Source organism: Apodemus sylvaticus, chromosome 17 (assembly GCF_947179515.1).
Source record: "Apodemus sylvaticus chromosome 17, mApoSyl1.1, whole genome shotgun sequence".
Lineage (NCBI taxonomy): Eukaryota > Metazoa > Chordata > Mammalia > Rodentia > Muridae > Apodemus > Apodemus sylvaticus.
In genome coordinates, this window is record NC_067488.1 from 53,815,193 (window position 1) to 53,833,142 (window position 17,950).

At 50.4% G+C, this 17,950-nt stretch overlaps 1 protein-coding gene across 2 annotated transcripts in view; it reads left to right on the forward strand.

Annotated features, from left to right (window-relative positions):
• Positions 1-17,950, forward strand: part of Fbln1 (fibulin 1) — an 81,156-nt gene that overhangs the window by 34,603 nt on the left and 28,603 nt on the right. The window contains exons 12-15 of one of the 2 annotated variants that reach the window (XM_052161213.1): positions 956-1,075; positions 2,346-2,477; positions 4,520-4,643; positions 11,939-12,376. In XM_052161213.1, coding sequence (XP_052017173.1) covers positions 956-1,075; positions 2,346-2,477; positions 4,520-4,643; positions 11,939-12,293 — 731 coding nt within the window. In that variant the 3' untranslated portion in view covers positions 12,294-12,376. Of the gene's footprint in view, positions 1-955; positions 1,076-2,345; positions 2,478-4,519; positions 4,644-11,938; positions 12,377-17,950 lie in introns of those variants that run through there. The other variant, XM_052161212.1, reaches the window with a different exon arrangement.

Below are 17,950 nucleotides of genomic sequence, written 5' to 3' on the forward strand. Positions count from 1 at the left end.
CTGAGCCTTGTGTTTGCATAATACTGAGTGTAGGGTGCTGAGGCCTGGCCAGCCTTGGCTCTGCTATGTATAATTAAGCACTCACACTGTGAGTATAGCAAGATGTGGTTCCAGTGACAGGGGGTATGTCTATGATGTGATAAAAAACCACACTGGGCATAGATTGAGCAGGTAACCCAGCCAGTCATGTGGGGCTACAGATAGGAAACACTGACGGAGAAGCTATATCTCCTTTACTACTTGGAAACAGTAGTAAATGAATGTAAGAAGGAATCTCTAAGCCCAAGGTAGACAATATTTTTCTCTCCCAGATGCATGGTGACTGTTTTAAACCTTTCTGGCCAGTGTGTAGACAGTACCTTACTTTGCTATGGGAGCACAAAAGCAGCCATGGGTCCCGGCCAAATATGTTTGTAGCTCTGTGCCAATAAAACTTTATTTACAAAAACAAGTGGTGGGCCAGACCTGGCATGGAGCTTGCTCTAGGTGAAAAGAATTGGTGACCAATAGCTGGGGTGCTGTGTAGCCCCTAAATCCAGAGATTTAGGAGTACCAGGGCTACCATCCCACCTATGTCACAGTCTTGGAGATGAAGTGGAAGAGGGCAGGACAGATTTTCACTGAAAGCTAGAAGGAACTGGTTCTGATGGGACTCCAGCTATGCCATCATGCTGAGCTTGTGCCCCATGGAGAGCAGACAGAACAGAGCCAAACCTGGAGGCTGTCACTGCCTTCTTACCAGGAGATGGTGTGACTTCACAGAGGCAGTAGTAGCAGGGGTAGAGAGACTTCATATTTCTCAGCTATAGTGGGCCGGAGTGGAGGTCCCTCTCTCTGGGCATCTCAGTCTTGCAACTTCAACAGGCAGGTGATGAAGTATTGTGCTCACTGTGTTGTCAGTCAGGTGTGCTGCGGAGGCAGGGGCCTGACCCCCTGGGAACCTCTTCTCTTCTAGATGTGAATGAGTGCCTCAACAGCCCTTGCAGCCAGGAGTGCGCTAATGTCTACGGCTCCTACCAGTGCTATTGCCGACGAGGTTACCAGCTCAGTGATGTGGACGGGGTCACCTGCGAAGGTGAGGGCGCCCTGTGTACTGTGGGGAGCACACTGACCTTGCTACCACCAAACAGCAGCATTTCAGAATCCATGGCAGAGAGCCTGCCAGGATTTCTCCACCTGGTGAAGTTCCCATTTGTGTGTGTGTGTGTGTGTGTGTGTGTGTGTGTGTGTGTGTGTGTGTGTGTCTGTGTGTGTAGGAGGCTGGGCTGGCTCCTGGCTTTCCCTCTGATGGAGCTTGAAGAGCTTTTACTGGGGTTGAGAGTGAAATTAGGAAGAGAGCCCATGGATCACTCTTAAACACACATGTCAGGGCTGTCACCCCTCAGGGTGCTGACACTCTGAGCCGCAGAACACAGGGCTCAGTATCAGCTTGTGGCTGAGAGGTGAAGGGTAACCTGAGAGCCACCCAACCCCTGAGACCCAGCTCTGCACTGGCCTTTCGAGCTCCACCCTCACCAGGCCTGACTGTCATCTTCTCTGTCAAAGGCAATGTTCCCGGCTTGAACTGTTGGACAATCCAACCAGATGACAGTCCAATAGTACCTAGGAGCATCAAGGGCAAGTGTTACTGTGTACATGTATGTTTTCTGTGACCTGTGTGTGTGTGTGTGTGTGTGTGTAGGGGCTTGGGATCTAACCTAGGGCCTTGCTCAGCAGATGCTATTCCTCTGAGCTTTGACCCCCAAACCTGAAGCTTTCTGAGTACCAGTGAACTCCACAGTGCAAAGTTCTATACCCTGAGTCACAGTCCACACTCAGGTGCAGTGAAAATACTGTCTAGAAATTCCTATAGTTCTGTGTGTATAAAACGGATGGATTGGGGGGGAGGGGTAGACTTGACTTCCATGCCCAAGATATCTTAATTTACAAGTGGCAATATTCCAAAATATTTGAGACACTTCTGGTCCCAAGCATTTCAGATAAGGGAGACTCAGCCTGTATTTTCTTATGATGTGTGGTAAGTTTAGTTTGTTTGATATGCTGGTTGGGTTGTTTTTGGTTTTTAGCAAATTCCTTTTTGTTCCCTCTCTTTTTCATGCCATGAACCTCCTAAAGACCCGTAGACTCGTCGTACCCCCTCCCTGGGCCTCAGTTTCCCCTTATGTAATAATAGTCTTTGAGACCACCGCAGCCTCAGTGACCCTGAGGCCTCTTCCTGGCTTGCCTTCTGTGGCTGCCCTCTCCAGCCCAGCCTGGCCACCTGGGGCTAGCCCTTGGCCCCGCTGCGCCTATGGCCGTGGACCAGGTGTGGCTGCTGAGGGAGAACTGTGACTGTACCGTTGCAGATATTGATGAGTGTGCCCTGCCCACTGGGGGTCACATCTGCTCCTACCGCTGCATCAACATCCCTGGAAGCTTCCAGTGCAGTTGCCCCTCATCTGGCTACAGACTAGCTCCCAATGGCCGCAACTGCCAAGGTGAGTGAGGCAGATTACAAGTCCCACCTCGTCAGGGGAGAGACGTGCTTCCCAGATAAAGAGGCTATACCACAGATGGGAATGTGTTTGGGGCATCGGGAGAAGTGTTCAGGTCTCCCATGTGCATTGCACATCTAGCCTGTCCTCAGGGCTGTGTGAAGGTCCTGTCAGGTAAGAACACCCAAGCCCTCCTCCCCCTCTGTCCTTGTCAGCCCTTGGAAGAGTGACCTGGGGACCCTGTCCTCAGCTTAGTCTAGTTGTGCAGTCTGTCACCCAGTCATTGGACAGACAAGCTATGAACCAAGTCCTGAGCCATGGAAGGGAGCAGATGTTAGGTGTCTCTGCACCTGCAAGGGGCTGACTGCGGTCTGGTGTGAGAACCCTGAGGTCTCTGTATTTGGGGACTCTGGTGGTTGCAAGTGTTTAGTGGGGTTTGGTCCGCTCCGGCATGGGCTCAGTGATGAAACCTGATAGCGTCTGTCCATATCTGCACCCTGTTTCTGAGAACTTGCTAGGTTCCCCCTGCATTGTGTGGGCCACCATGTGGACCCACGTGCATGCCCTGGCTCACACCAAGAGCTGCCCAGGGAGATCACAGGCAAGGCTGTCCAGCCCCTTCCTCAAGAGTCCCCAGGAGCTGGAGATCCAGCGGCTTCAGAGACTCCCAGGTCCTGCACGTGAAGATGGTCTTTAGTGACCTGTGCACACTGGGAATGCAAAGATTGACAGCAAAGCTAGCCAAGTGCTGAGCACCAGGCTTAGTGAAAGGTACTGTCTTTGGGAGAGGGAGAGAATGCGGGGGACAATAGAGGAAGATACCTAATGCTCTACACATTCATTCATGTGTACCCACAGGCACACGTGATTACATGCATACCCCTACCCTCACACACACACACACACACACACACACGCGCACGCACACACGCACACACGCATACCACCTGCAACAACAAAGAAGGTGGTCAGCCAAAGGCAGGGCCTGTGGCATTCTTCGGAAGGGACACACTCAGCTTCTCTGAGGTCAGACTGGACCTTTTTTTCCCCCTCACTGTCCTGCTTTCTGCCCTCCTGGCCCAGCTCCCTCACCACAGTCTGGAGTTCTGCCCAGAAACAGCGAAAACACATTCCTGGGCTGGCGAAATGGCTCATTGGATAAGGTTCTTGTTGCCAAACCTGATGATCCCGAGTTCAATCCCGGGACCCACATGGTGGAATTAGTGAACAGGCTCTTGCAAGCTGACCTCTGACCTCCACACACATGCTGTGGCACATGTCCACACTTACCCTCCAAATAAAAATGGAAAAAAATACCACAAAACCTCATTCCTGAGCCATGCTCTCTGAGATTGGCAAGGGTTTCCTTTGCCAGTGATAGTTAGACATATGATACTTCTTAACAACTGCCTCCTAGGCCCTGAACCCCAGAGTTGGAATGTCATAGAGGGGGCTCCCTCACCTCTAGAGGCTCCAGGCCCTGTATCAGGGCCTCCAGGCCTGGTCCCCCTGCCTAGCTAGCTCCTTGAGTCGTTGCCCTGAGACCCAAGACAAATTGCAAGGTTCCTGTAGGTCTTCTTTCTCACCTGTGACGTGGGACCAGAGGCTCTGACCCTTCCTGACCTTCTAGATGGAGCCAGTCATACCTGAGGTCCGGGTGGCATTCCTTGAGAACCATGGAAAGGTGCTAGGTGATTGGAGCACCAGATTCTGGTGCCCACCTACCAGGGTTCAAAGCTTGGCTCTGTCATTTATAGAATGTGTGGCTGTGGGCAGGTTCCTTCAGCCGCGTGAGCCTTCCCTAGGACGAGGATTGTAATGATACATCCCAGGCAGTGCTGACGTTCACATGGTGTCTGCTCTTGTTACACATCCCCACTCCAGGGATTCTGTGTGCTCTTGTAACTCTTGGTGTCTGGTAAACTGAAGATCCTGCACCAGATGCTACAAACCACAGAGGGCAAGGGTATCAATACACAGTTTGTGTAGGAGTGGATGGTTTTCACGGTCCTAGCTTAGAGCATGCTGTCTCTGGGTCTCTACAGACATTGACGAGTGTGTGACTGGCATCCACAACTGTTCCATCAACGAGACTTGCTTCAACATCCAGGGCAGCTTCCGCTGTCTGTCCTTTGATTGCCCTGAAAACTACCGCCGCTCCGCAGACACGTAAGTCCCTGGGGCCTGCTGTCATCTGTCTGGGTTGGGCTACTTAAAGGTCCAGCTCTAGGCATGGGCAGGTGGTTCACAAGCTGTGACCTTAGTGTTCTCCTGTTGGACCATAAGAACCTGCTGATTCTTGGTTCTCAGGCCCCTGCGGGTCAGTGAGACTATCAGGAGGCCATGGGTGTGACTGCAGATGAATCTTGGACTGTGGGCGTGCTGTCATCGAGATAGGCCTGTCTCTTCATCTGTAACATGACTATGTGCAGATATGCTGACTCAGATGAGAAGGTGGCAGTAACATCTTTTTGTCTGGGCCAAAACCCAGGATTCCAGGTGACTTTCTAAGGCATCTGCATTCCATCTAGCTGAGTGATGTGTGGAAACACCATGACATATCCTGTGTCCTATACTTGAAACTGAGTGGCCATATGACCTTGTAAGCTCTGATCATCATGGTGACATCTCTGGTGTCCCTGGGGCCTTAGGAGGACTCCTAGGCCATGGTTCTCACAGCAACCACCATATTTGAGTTCCACCCAGAGAGACTCATGTACTTGCTTCGGGGAAAGCCCCATTCTAGAACTCATTCCAAGCGTGTGGACGGGTAATCTCTCCCACAGCACGGCAATGCTCAAAGCAGGTATATGGCCGGACAGCCTGTGGTTTCCACCTCTGTACCCTTGCGCTTGTCTTTGGCTCTTGGCCAGTCATCCCTCTTGCTCAGGGCTCATTGCTTCCTTTCAATGACACTTCAGACTCCAGTGTTCAACACATGACCTTGGGGACAGCTCTTTCTGCTTAGGTTCTGTCCGGCTTCCCCTTGCTCTACCTTGGCAGCCCTGAGTTCTTTCAGACCTTGGGCTGCTTGCTTACCACCCTGCCCGCATCTCTGAGCATGTTTTTAATCTACTTACAAACCTATGACCTTCCTGGATGGGATGATGCTAACCCGTGATCCCAGCAGTAAGAGGCAGAGGCAGGTGGGTCACCAGCTTGAAGATAGCCTGAGCTATGTGTATTGAGACCCTTGTTTCAGCAACACCCAATACCTTGTTTCTTTCTGTGGCTGGGTGAGGGGAAAAGCTACTCTTCAGTTTGCAAATGTGTCAGATCCCTAAAATGCTCATGGGTTATGCAATAGCCTGACTGTGGCAGCAAAGCTACCCTGAGTCACTAAGAAAGCTATGTGCCCTTGGTTTGAGACTGTGTTCTGTTTCCCATTACAAATGCTTGGGTTTGAGGATTCCAGAAGCCAGGTTGTGGTTGCAATGGCAAGTTCTAACTCCTGTGCAGCCATCAGGCTAAAAGAGGAGGCTGCCCTGCTGGGGTCAGAACATACAAGTCTGTGGAGCAGGCAGCTTGACCTTACTTACTGCGTTTATTGTTAAGGTTAGCAAAACCCAAGTGCTGGTGGGCTGACTGTATACGAGCTCCTGGGTAAACATTGGTCCACGGATGCCCTACCCATTGGGCCAGCTCCTAAGAGCGCGTGCCAGACACTGAACAGAGTACGCAGGATGCTGAGAGAACAGAGAGAGGCCAGCTTGGTGGAGACAGGTGGGCAAGTGGGATGATACTGGTCAGGCTTGAATTAAGGTCACTGGGAGTTCAGTTGGATACCCGGGTACCTTTCCTTCTAGTGTGGAGCTGGTGTGCCAGGTCTCAGTCATCCTGTCCTACTGCTTCTGTATTCTCCATAAAAACAGGCCGGATGTGGACACGGGTGAGGGAGGCGTGGACCCTGGGAAGAGGGCTGTCTCCTGGTGATAACTTCTGTCCTCTTTGTCTCTGTATCACCAAGAGCCTCATCAGGGGCTGGAGAGGAGAATGGGGGTGGGGAGGTAGAGCCCTCTGTACTGAGGATTTGGGGGGAGGTCCAAGTGACCCCCCACCCCTGGGGGAGTACATTTCTTCCAAGTAAGAACTCAAGCCTTATGGAGATGCTGTGACTGACATTCTAGAAAGATCACAGCTGTGGAGGCAGGCTAACATGCCTTTCAGATTCCTGGTTTTCTTGGGGTGTCTCGTCCTCAGTTGTAAGATGGAATGTTGAGGTGTGCTCCAGGGGTCCCTGTGACTGACCCCTCATTGTGGGGCACAGCCTCCCTCTGCTTATTTTATATAGGTTCTGCCTGGTGGAGAGGGGCAAGCATTCTAAGACACACTCAACTTCACAATACTGTTGGGTAAAGGGAAGCTGGGTCCCTGGCGGTCATGGCGTGTAGATCTGAAGATGGAAGATGTAGAGAAGGAAGAACTTGGGCTTCCAGCCTTTCTAAGGGCTGTGGCTTTGGGTCAACTGTGGGCCACCTAGCTAAGGTGGTACCAAGCTTACTTGCTTGATAGTAAGCCTGGCTCAGTGCTGGCCCAGTCAGCACATTGAGACGTGGTAGAGAGAAGGGTGGTAACCCATTGTTCTTCTCCCTGGGATACAAGTCAGAGGACAAAATTCTTTTTGAGGGACGGCTGTCAGTTTTGTTCTTCTGACTAGTGCGTGACGGGACTACTTCTAAGAGTCACTCAGCTCTCGGAGGGGGAAGCCTGAGATAGCACACGAAAGCCATTTGGTTATGGCTTCCTGATTGCAGCTATAGAGGAGTCTCTCTGGTTACAGCTTTCTCCTTTGATAGTCCCTGTTTAGATGTAGAACAGTTGCAAGACCAGCGCTAGGTGGAGGGAGTGGGGGCGGGCGCCTGAGTCTCCCACGGGAAGGTTTCACCCATTGCTCACCCCAGTTAGGAAGGTGGCACTCCTGAAAAGAGACTCACTCCCTGGCACGTCTCAGATGAGAGACTTTTATTTTACAACTCCCTGTTCTCCTCATCAGAAACTAAACTCTGAATTCCCTGATCTTTAGAAAGGATACAGCGTACACCAGCTTGATGCTTGTAATCTCAGCATTAGGGAGGTAGAGGCAGGAAGAACCAGGCGTTCAGGGTCAGCTGGAACTGCATGAGACCTGTCTCCAAAGAGAGGGCTGAGGAAATGGCTCAGCAGGGAAAGAGCTTGCCGTACAAGTGTGAGGACTGGAGTTCGGGTCCCCAGCACCCGTATAAAACTGCACAGCAGCTCACCTGTAATCTCAGTGTGGAGACGGTGGATCCCCTACACAAGCTGGCTGGTTACACCAGCTAGATAGTCATGCTCCGAGCTCCAGCGAGGTGCCGTCCCTCATTACATACGTCAGAGATCAAAGAAGACATCAGATGGCAACCTTGGGTCTCTACTTACCCGTGCACACAGATGTACCGAGACACGTATGAATGCATATACATGCACACACACACACACACACACACACACAGAGAGAGAGAGAGAGAGAGAGAGAGAGAGAGGGAGGGAGGAAGAGAGAGAGAGGGAGGGAGGGAGGGGGGGAGAGGGAGGGAGGAGGAGAGGAAGAGAGAGAGAGAGAGAGAGAGAGAGAGAGAGAGAGAGAGAGAGAGAGAGAGAGAGAGAGAGAGAGAGAGAGCTTCCTTCTCTCCTATTCTCTTCCTGGCTACCCGGGAGCCTGACATACCAAGCTAGAACCACAAGCCACCAAGGAGTCTCGTGGACACGCTGAGGTCCTGACCTGAGTGCTTGCTGCTCCTGTGTTCAGGTCTGCCTCCAGCATCCGACCGGACCGGATGCATCCTTTTCCTGTCCATGGAGCCGCTCTGATGGAGTATGGTTGTGAAGCTGTTGTGAAGCTGAGTAGCTTTGGATATTGCATCTTAGGAAAGTAGCTTAAATGAAAAGCTGTGGTCACAGAGCTCAAGAGGGACATGGCCAGGTCCTGGGCGTGCGTCTCTCAGGGATGACTAATGGAATTGACGTCAACAGATGGTCACAGGGGTGGCTCTGCCACTTTTCTCTGTGCTTTTGTCTCGCTTCTGTAGTGGCTTCTGATCGTTTTCTCGGAAGTTGGGCTGCTGCAGTCAAAGATGTTGAAGTTGAGAGTTGGGACACATTGCACTGTACTACGTATGCGAGGGGATGTGTGTGGAAGCTGTGAGCCTGCTCCCCATGCTGAGCTGGTCTGAGGTCCAGCCCCCCCCCCCTCTCTGTAATAGATTCAGTAATGACTGCCCACCCCCATTGGGGTGATTCAGCCAACAGGTTTTATTGCTGTCCCTAGTCTGACCAGTAGATTGCCACACACGGTGATTGTGGTTTCTAGAATGTTTCCTTTCCTCTTCTCTCCTCCCCTCCCCTTCTTTCTTTCCTCTCCCCCCTCTTCCCCTCTCCTTCCCTCTCTTCCCTCTTCCTCTTCTTTCCCATCTCCCCCTCCCCTCCTTTTTCTTCTCTCCCTCTCCCTTTCCCTCTCAGTTTTCAAGACAGGTTTCTCTGTGTAGATCTGGCTATCCTGTAATTTGCTCTGTTGACCAGGCTGGCCTGAAACTCACAGAGATCCTCCTGCCTCTGCCTCCCGAGTGCTGGGACTAAAAGCCTCCACCTGGCTGAATTCTAGGATGTTTCAATAAATTTGGGGCAGAGAAGGAAACTCATGGACCAAGTCTGCCTGTACAATGACTGCAAAGTGTGCTGGCCCTGGAGATAGAGCTGAGGAACCACAGCCTCATCTGGGAAGTGAGTGGTCTAAAAAGAGCCAGCCCAGGCACCTCTTCCAGGGAGGACTTGGGTGCTCCAATGGATGACAGTGTCATCTCTGTCATGCTCTGGGATGTGACAGTCATACAGGAAGTGAATCAGGGAGTACATCATGCATGTCTCCTATTCCTTCCCTTCTCCTTTGCTGTGCTTTTGTGGCAACCCAAGGCCTAGTCTTTGGTCAGCAGAGGGCCCCATAGACAAGTGGGAAAGCCGAATTCCATGAGAGAGACTCTAGCGCCACCTACTGACCAGATCCAATCAGACTACTCAGAAGCAGCAGTGCTTGTGCTGTTGTGTGTGTGTGTGTGCGCGCGCGCATGTGTATGTGTGTGTGTGTGTGTGTGTGTGAGTGAGTGAGATGTGTGTGTGTGATGTGTGTGTGTGTCTGTGCATGAATGTGTATAGTGTGTGTGAGTGGGTATGGTGTGTGTGGGTATGGTGTGTGTGTCTCTGTGTGTCTCTCTCTGTGTATGAGTGGGTGAGATGTGGGTATGTGCCTGTGTGTGTGATTGTGTGTTGTGCGTCTGTCTCTGTGTCTCTGTGAGTGTGACTGTATGTGATTTATGTGTGTCTGTATGTGAGTAGGTGTGGTGTGGGTGTCTGTGTGTGAGTCGGTGTAGTATGTATATATGTGCATGTGTGTATGTGGTGTGTATGTATGTATGGTGTATCTGTGTATATCTGTGTGTAGTGTGTATGTATGGTGTGTGTTTGTGTGTGTATATACGTGAGTGTGTATGGTGTGTGTATCTGTGTGTCTGAGTGTGTGTGGTGTATGTGGTATATATGTGTCTTTGTGTCAGAGAGTGTGTGTGCGTGCGTGTGTGTGTGTGTGTGTGTGTGTGTGTACACTCTAAAGAGAAATAGGCCGACTTTGAAACCCAAACTTACTTCTTACTGCCCTTGACACCCAGAGGAAGACAGTGCATGGACCTCTCCACTGTCTGCCTGGCTCTCATGGCCCTCCCTTCTCCCAGTCATCAAAGGCCCATCATTGATAGAGATCTCTCTGGCATGTTGAGCACCCCCATCTGACCTGGTCCTCTGGGGCGTGTCTAGGGACAGCTGCCTTTCAGCAGTGCCCATGATGTCCACCTTATTCCCTACTCCCAGCTCCGGGCTCTCTGTGACAGGTTTCGTCTTCAATGGGCATGGTTCTCTCTGGCTGTTGGTGTTGCGGATCTTACTGGAAGGACTTCTTTTTTCTTAGAGCCAGAATGTTAACTAGTCACGTGAGAGGCTTCCTAGAAGCCCTGAGAAGCATCCAATAAGATGAAACAGAAATGCCATGCACACACAAGAAGTATCAAATGTGAAGTAAATCCAGGACAAGACACAGAGACTTAAAAAGCCAGAGGAGAGATGTGATGCAAGACTCTGAGAGATTCCGTGACCAGAGAATCCAAATTCAGCCAAAATGGCAGACCTACCTGAGGAGGGCTTGGTCGAGTCCTATGGGGCTGGCCATCTTGCCTCTGCTTCTTAAGTTCCTGTCGTTCTGCCTCAGCAAGTGTTGGGCCTGGTGTTTGGGACTAGGCCACAAGTCCATTCATTTGCCTCAATACTCTGTCACAAGAATGTACTGTCACCATCCTGTTGCAGGAAGTTAGAAGTTGTAGATACTAAGAGAATTTATTCTCACCCTCATCACAGGAAATCAGTTTCTGTAACAGGAAGTTAGTACATGTCTCCATTCTGTTATAAGCAGTGAGAGCCTGTGATCATCTCTAACACACAAGAAATTAGGACCTGTCTTCATCGATACCACACACTGGAAGTTAGAGTCTGTCGCAGGAAGTGAGAACCTGTCTTCATCTCTACCACACAGAAAGTTAGGCCTGTCTCCATCTTGTCACAGGACATTAGAGCGTGTCCTGAGCATACCACAGGAAGTTAGTTCTGTCCCATGATTTTAGTCTTTGTTTCCGCCACACGGGCAGTTAGGAGTTGTCTTTATCCTCTCACAGGAAGTGAGAACCTGTCTTCATCTCCGCCACACAGGAAGTTCAGAGTTGTCTTCATCCTGCCACAGGAAGTTCAGAGTTGTCACAGGATATTAGAACCTGGCATTGGCTCCATTCTGAGTCCCACTCAGTCTCTGTACAGAAGCTGGGAACCGGACCAAGTGTCTAAAGCTGAGTCACAGGGCTCAGGAGCGGATCTCATCTCTGAGCATACACTTGGCATCTTCCTTCACCATGTGGCTTTCTCTGAACCTTTTTGCTCATCCCTCAAGGGCACTCAAGCCGCCATCTTGAACTCTGGTTGTGACGACACTAATGAATGTATGGGGGGTTAGCCCCACATGCAAGTAAATGGTAACAGCCGTGATGATTTCTGGGTAGTCTCTGAGACCCACCCAGGAGGTCTTGGTGGTCTTGGCCACTATCTGGGTGAGGCCCTTGCTGAGTGTGCCCAGGGTAGTTAGCTCTCTGCCTTGAGAAGGGGGACACATCTCCTCCTGAGTATGGCTTGACCCTGGCCACCAGGTCCCGTAGAGGGTGTTGCTGTACCTGAGGCTGCGGCCTGGAGGTCTACAGCACCTCCCCCAGGTGAGTGAGGGTGCCCTCTGTGCTGGCTGCATCGGTCAGAGGGGTGGCAGGAGGCCCCGCCCAGTGAGCCGCGCTTGCCCACACTCTGTTGTTTCTCTGCTTGCTGAGGTGGCGCTAACCCTCTTCCTGTCTCTCTGTCCACTTGTCTTTCAGCCGCTGTGAGCGCTTGCCTTGCCATGAGAACCAGGAGTGCCCCAGGCTGCCTCTGAGAATAACCTACTACCACCTTTCTTTCCCCACCAACATCCAAGTGCCCGCGGTGGTTTTCCGCATGGGCCCTTCCAGTGCTGTCCCTGGGGACAGCATGCAGCTGGCCATCACCGCTGGCAATGAGGAGGGCTTTTTCACCACTCGAAAGGTGAGCCACCACAGCGGGGTGGTGGCCCTCACCAAGCCCATCCCAGAGCCCAGGGACTTGCTCCTGACCGTCAAGATGGACCTCTATCGCCACGGCACAGTCAGTTCCTTTGTAGCCAAGCTTTTTATCTTTGTGTCTGCAGAGCTCTGAGTGCTTGCTTGGGCCCTGGGCACTCCCTCTTGTTGCTTTCCCACCCTTGGGCTTCTAATAAACTCTCAGTAGCCATCCCAAGAGCATGTCTCTTGTGCCTTGGTTTTATTCGGCGTGGACAGGGGCCTCTCTGCTGTCTCTCTCCCGGGGTTAAGCTGAGCCCCTTCCAGAATTGGTTTCCCTAACGGGTGACTGGGGAATAACTTTTCATATGGTCAGGGCACCTGAGGTCCGCAGCAACAGAGTTCATGATTGCGCTATCAGACAGCCGAGGCAAGAAAAGAATGAGGCTAGGCTGGGTCTACACCTATGAACGATCTCTTCCTGTTGTATAAACTCTAAAGAGTGGTTGTGATGGCTGAGAAGGAGCCTCACTCTTAGAGATGCCCGAGTTCTGTCTCCTTCATCTTTTCAACTTAGAAACCTCCCCGCCCTGCCCCCCAAGAAAGGGAAGGGTGGGGAGGTTTCTAAGTTGAAACCTCATGGCTCAGCCTGTTATAGGCAAACTAGCCTGGGGTAATAGGCCTTTTGGCCACTGGGGATCATGTGTAGGATCACCAGGACTGGGTATGTAAGTAATCTGTTCTGGGCAGACACTGAGCGCAGTTGATCTTTAATAAAGCTCTTGACTGAAGAAACTCATTTGCCTCTACTGACCCTGCTGTGCCAAGGAGAGGTGAAGGCTGGCATTGTTGTGCTTGCAGGAACCATAAAATGTCTAACAGATCTCACAGATACCCTCGGTGTACATTGTCTTTGTGGATACTCGGAGAGGGCGTGATTTGCCCAAGATTGCACGGGTGGGCTGTGTACCCCAGCTTCACAGCTCTGCCTCGGTTGCTCCGTCACCGTCCCTCCTCTGTGAGCCCTGAGCCTCCTGCCTCTGCCTTCTCCATCAGGAGTCCAGCCAACCCAGCTGCTGCGCTTCTGGCATCAACTCAACTTGCCCTACTGTTTCTTCTCGGCTCAGAAGCTGGAGCATTGTAAAGAATTGGCCTAAGATTCCTCCTTCATGGCGGCCATTGCGTGTAGATGCAGTCCCTGTTCTGTTCTATTCCATTCTATTCCATTCCAGTCCAGTCCCGTCTAGTCTAGTCTAGTCTAGTCTAGTCTTTATTTTTAAAATATCTATTTTATGTGTATGAGTGTTTTATCTGAAATGCATGACTGGTGGAGGCCAGAAGAGGCTGTCAGGTCCCCTAAAATTGGAGTTTCAGACCTTGTGAGTCTCTGTGTAAGTGCTGGGAACTAAAACCAGGTCCTCTGCAAAAGCAGCTCTGGTGCTCTTAGCCATTGAACCATGGGAAAATCTCAGTGAGATTTTCAAGGATGAGCACAACCACATTTTAGGGTGGCAGTCCAGCCTGACCTCTAATTACTCTCCCCGTTCACACTTCCTCTAAGCCATAATGGCCTAATTTTATGCCTTTACCCTGAAAGCTGGTTAAATCTCAGCTTAAGTGGGTTTTCCTCGTCAGATTGTATTAATCCATTTTTTATTAAGATAACAAAATATCAGGGTGTTGGGTAACTTCCTGAAGAAAAGATGCTTGTTTAGCTTCTCACTTGGCTTCTAGCTAAGGATCCAAGGTGGAGCGTCTGCACATGAAGGTGGCCCTTCTTGCTAGTAGATTTCTGATGGGTCTCAGGATATCCTGTCACACAGAGCAAGATGGAGCATGCATGGACATTTACATCTCTTGTCTTATACAGCCTTCAGAAGTCACTTGAGGAGCCCCGTCATCCCAGCTGCCTTCCTCACATCCCGTCTCTAGATATCGTAGTTGTAGTGAGTGTCCACGCTCCTAATACCTCAATAAGAATCAAATGTCAATACCTGATGCCTTGGGGGACTCTCACCCTATCCTTCCCATGCCAGGAGCCTTGTCCCACACTCCAGGCTGTGTCTCTCTGTCTCTCTTGCTTAAAACACTTTCTTTATGGCGCTTGGAACAGCCCAAGATTCCCATTTGCTTCTGTTCTTAGAATTTGTCTTTCTCACCATCCAGAAGACTCTACAAAGGCAGGGACTAGGTCTGTTTCATTCCTCGACTATCTGGTCTCCTGGCAAGGTTCTGGGTACACTGCAAGCACTCTGTCCATGTTTATTGAGAAAATGGAGATCATGCCAATACTGACTGTCTTAGTTCAGGTTTCTATTGCTATAAAGAGACACCATGGCCACTACAATCTTTGTATAGAAAAGAATTTAATAGGGGCTTCTCCTAGAGCCCCCTAGGCTGTTGTTGCCTCTGGGCTGCCCTCTCTGATGTGCCTCTAATGGTTTGACACCTTCCTCTTCCAGTGGTTGTTGTCACTGTTCATTTCCTATTGTTTCCACAAGCTGCCCCTAGAGAGACCCTGACACTAGGGAAAACCTTGACAGCTCAGTCCCCACACTGAGGGCTGTACTACTCCCTCCTAACCCAACCCCACCATAGGCTCCCACAAGCCTTGGCCACTGGGGTGTGAAGAGGCTCCCAGTTCTTGAGCTTCCTACATTAGCCTGCTACTCTTTCCAGGGGTCCCCCAGGGCTGTTTGGGATTCTCCAATGTGCAGAGTGAGGCCCTAACTTGTATTTGGGAGGTTTGTGGAGCCTCTGTGTTGCTTTGTTTAGTAGTAAATATTTCCCATGGGTTTGTAATCTTCCTGCCCAATTGTTCTGAGTCTGAGTGTCTTGGGGACAGGATCCAGAGAGCTTCAAAGACTCTGCCTACGTCTATCAGGCTGTCTATTCCGCATGCACTTCTGAATTTTAAATTTCCCTTCATTTTTATTTTATGTGTATGGCTGCTTTGTCTGCAGGTGTACATGTGAAACTACCTGCCCATTTATTTAATGAGTTGCTTCTTCAGGCCAAACAGCCCAAAGATGCCAAAACCAACCAGAGACTACTCCTTCATTCAAAAGCCCACGGCTTAGCTGGTGTAACGAACAATTTTAAGATTCCAGGGTAAATGCTAATGAGGGACGCCTGGGGCCAGAGAATGCTAACTAAACTAGAAAGGCTGCACTGAGAAGGTGGTCCTTGAGCTAAGTCTATAGGAAGAATGGCAGTTTGCAGAAAGAGCGTAGATGAGGCCAGGAGCTTAGATAGTCTGGGATTGCCCTAGGTGCCAGGACACCAGCAAAGACGATGAGCCAGGTTGTGGAAGCGACAGCCGAGAGGGTAAGCAACGGGCCAGATCACACTAGAAACAGACAGCTTTCAAGGGAATTAGATTTCACGATCTAGGAAAGAAAACCAGAGAAAAGGAGGAACTGGAGGACGAGAGCAGTCCTTCAGAGTCCTCTGCTGCAGCCTGGTGCACGCTCTGGGGGATAGGCAACTCGAAGGCAACCGACCCCCACATATCAGAGTAAGGTCTGGGTGCCAGAGCTTCAGGTTCTGCTAAGAGACAGCACCAGCAGTCAGATCCACGGAAAGACTGAAAACCTAAGCCAGTGTGGTGGTTTGAGTGAAAGCGGCTCCCCTAGGCTCATAGGGAGTGGCACTATTCGCAGGCGTGGCCTTGGCGGAGTAAGTGTGGAGGAAGGGTGTTACTGGGAATGGGCTTTGAGGTTTCAGAAGCTGGAGCCAGGCCCCGTGGTCACTCTCTCAGCTTCCTGATGATCGAGATGTAGAACTCTCAGCTACCTCAAAAAAGCAACTATGAACTGTACTGACTTTAAAATGCCAGGGAAGTGAATTCCTCGTAGAAAGGAGCAACCTAAAGGCATCAGTGTGAGAGTCTATCTCCTAGGCCCTGAAGCAAAGAACTGGGAGCTAGGCGGCTCTGCACAGTAGGTGTGCATTGTCTCCCACACTCTGTGCCACTCTCTGCTCCATCTGACCGGGGCTCCCTCTTCCTGGAGTGGGATGGCTCTGCAGTCTCCGGTGGCTTGCATTGCTGCCTTTGGCATTCCTTGGCATATAGTAACGCCCCTCCAGCCCTTCCCGTCCCATCAAACAGCACTGGCCTCCTGTGTCACAGACCTCTTTTTTAAAGGACTAATGTGTTCCTAGATTGAGGTCCCACCTGCTCTGCTGTGACTTCATCCTAGCTAATAACGGGATGAATAATCAGGCTGTTTTCTGAGGTACCAGGGGCTGGCACTTTGACATGGATTTGAAGGGATAGCACCAGAGGATCACCAATTTCACACACTAATGTTCTAAACTTGGCGCCTTTCGAGATAGAGACGGCCTTTAAAAATTTAAATGAGGTAAATGCATGGCTACCCCAGTGGGCCCTGATCTATTATACCTGAGTCCTTATATGAAGAGGACCCTATGAGAGTTCACATGAAGAAACAGTGACTCCTACAACCCAAACACAGAGGCCCCAAAAGAAACCAGCACCATCAGCCATGAGCATGGGCTCCCAGCCTCCATCACTGCGAGCCAGTGCGTGCCTGCTGCTTAAACAACATCTGCCAACATCTGCAGCATTCCTGTGGCAGCTTTAGAGAAGCAGTGCATAAAATTATTATAAGAGCAAAGATTATGAACCAGTATGATGTCCCTGAGGTGCAGGAAGTACACATTTGAAAGACCAAACTCTAATATTCAGCAACTCTCAGTGGCTCAAACCCCATCATTGCGAGGCTGAGAGACCAAACCATGGAAGAGAAACATGAATTAGAATTTAAAACATAACAGGATAGTCAGTGTATTTTAAAGTTAAATAAATTATTTAATAAAAATAAATGAGAAGAAATGGAACAAAAAAGTCAAACCACTAAAGAGAAGCAAATTAGAAAAGAATAAAATATAAATAAAAAGAGAAAGACATCAATGTCCTGGGAAGCACTGTCAACTTGACACAGGCTAGAATCACTGGGGAAAAGTTTCAGTTGAGAACTGTCTTTATCAGGTTAGTCTGTGATAAAGAAGGACCCTGCCCGCTGTGGGCAGGACTAGTCCCTAGGCAGGGTGGTCCTTGGTTGTGTAAGAAAAATGGCGCTGGCCACAAATGTGCCAGAGGATGGCCTTGTTGGACATCAGTGGGAGGAGAGGTCCTCTGGCCTGAGGGTGTTTGATGCCCCAGTGTAGGGGAATGCCAGGGCGGAGGGCTGGAGTGGGTGGGTGGGTGGGTGGGGAGCACCCTCATAGAGGCAGGGGGATGAGGGATGGGATGGGGGTTTCTGAAGGGGAGACGTGGAAAGGGGAAAACATTTGAAATGTAAATAAAGAAGATATCCAAGAAAAAGGAAAAAAAGAATGAACATGAGTGAAGCAGCCAATGGCATCCCCCTGGTTCCTGCCTTGAGTTGACCTGCTCCGCCCAAGCCATTTTGGGTCATAGTGTTATCCCACGGGAACACGGGGCGGGGGAGGGAGGGGAGGAAGTCAGTACTGTAAGTGATAACTGAAAGTGGGGAAAGTCGTATAAATTAAAAATAAACTTTGAAATTCCCTGTAGGAAGAACACATCACATACCAGAGATTACCTCAGAACAACCAACACAATGACAGTCTTGTAAAATTATTGGCTAGGGGGAACCTATGGATACCTAAGGAAAAAAACATAAGTCACCCTGGGATGATCAATTTTGATTACCACCTTGATTGAATTAAGAAACACCTCTAGCATTAATGAGGTAGGTCCTTGGGGTCATGTGAGAGGCCTAACTGAGGAGGAAGCCCCACCCTGAATGTGGGTGGTACCGTCTC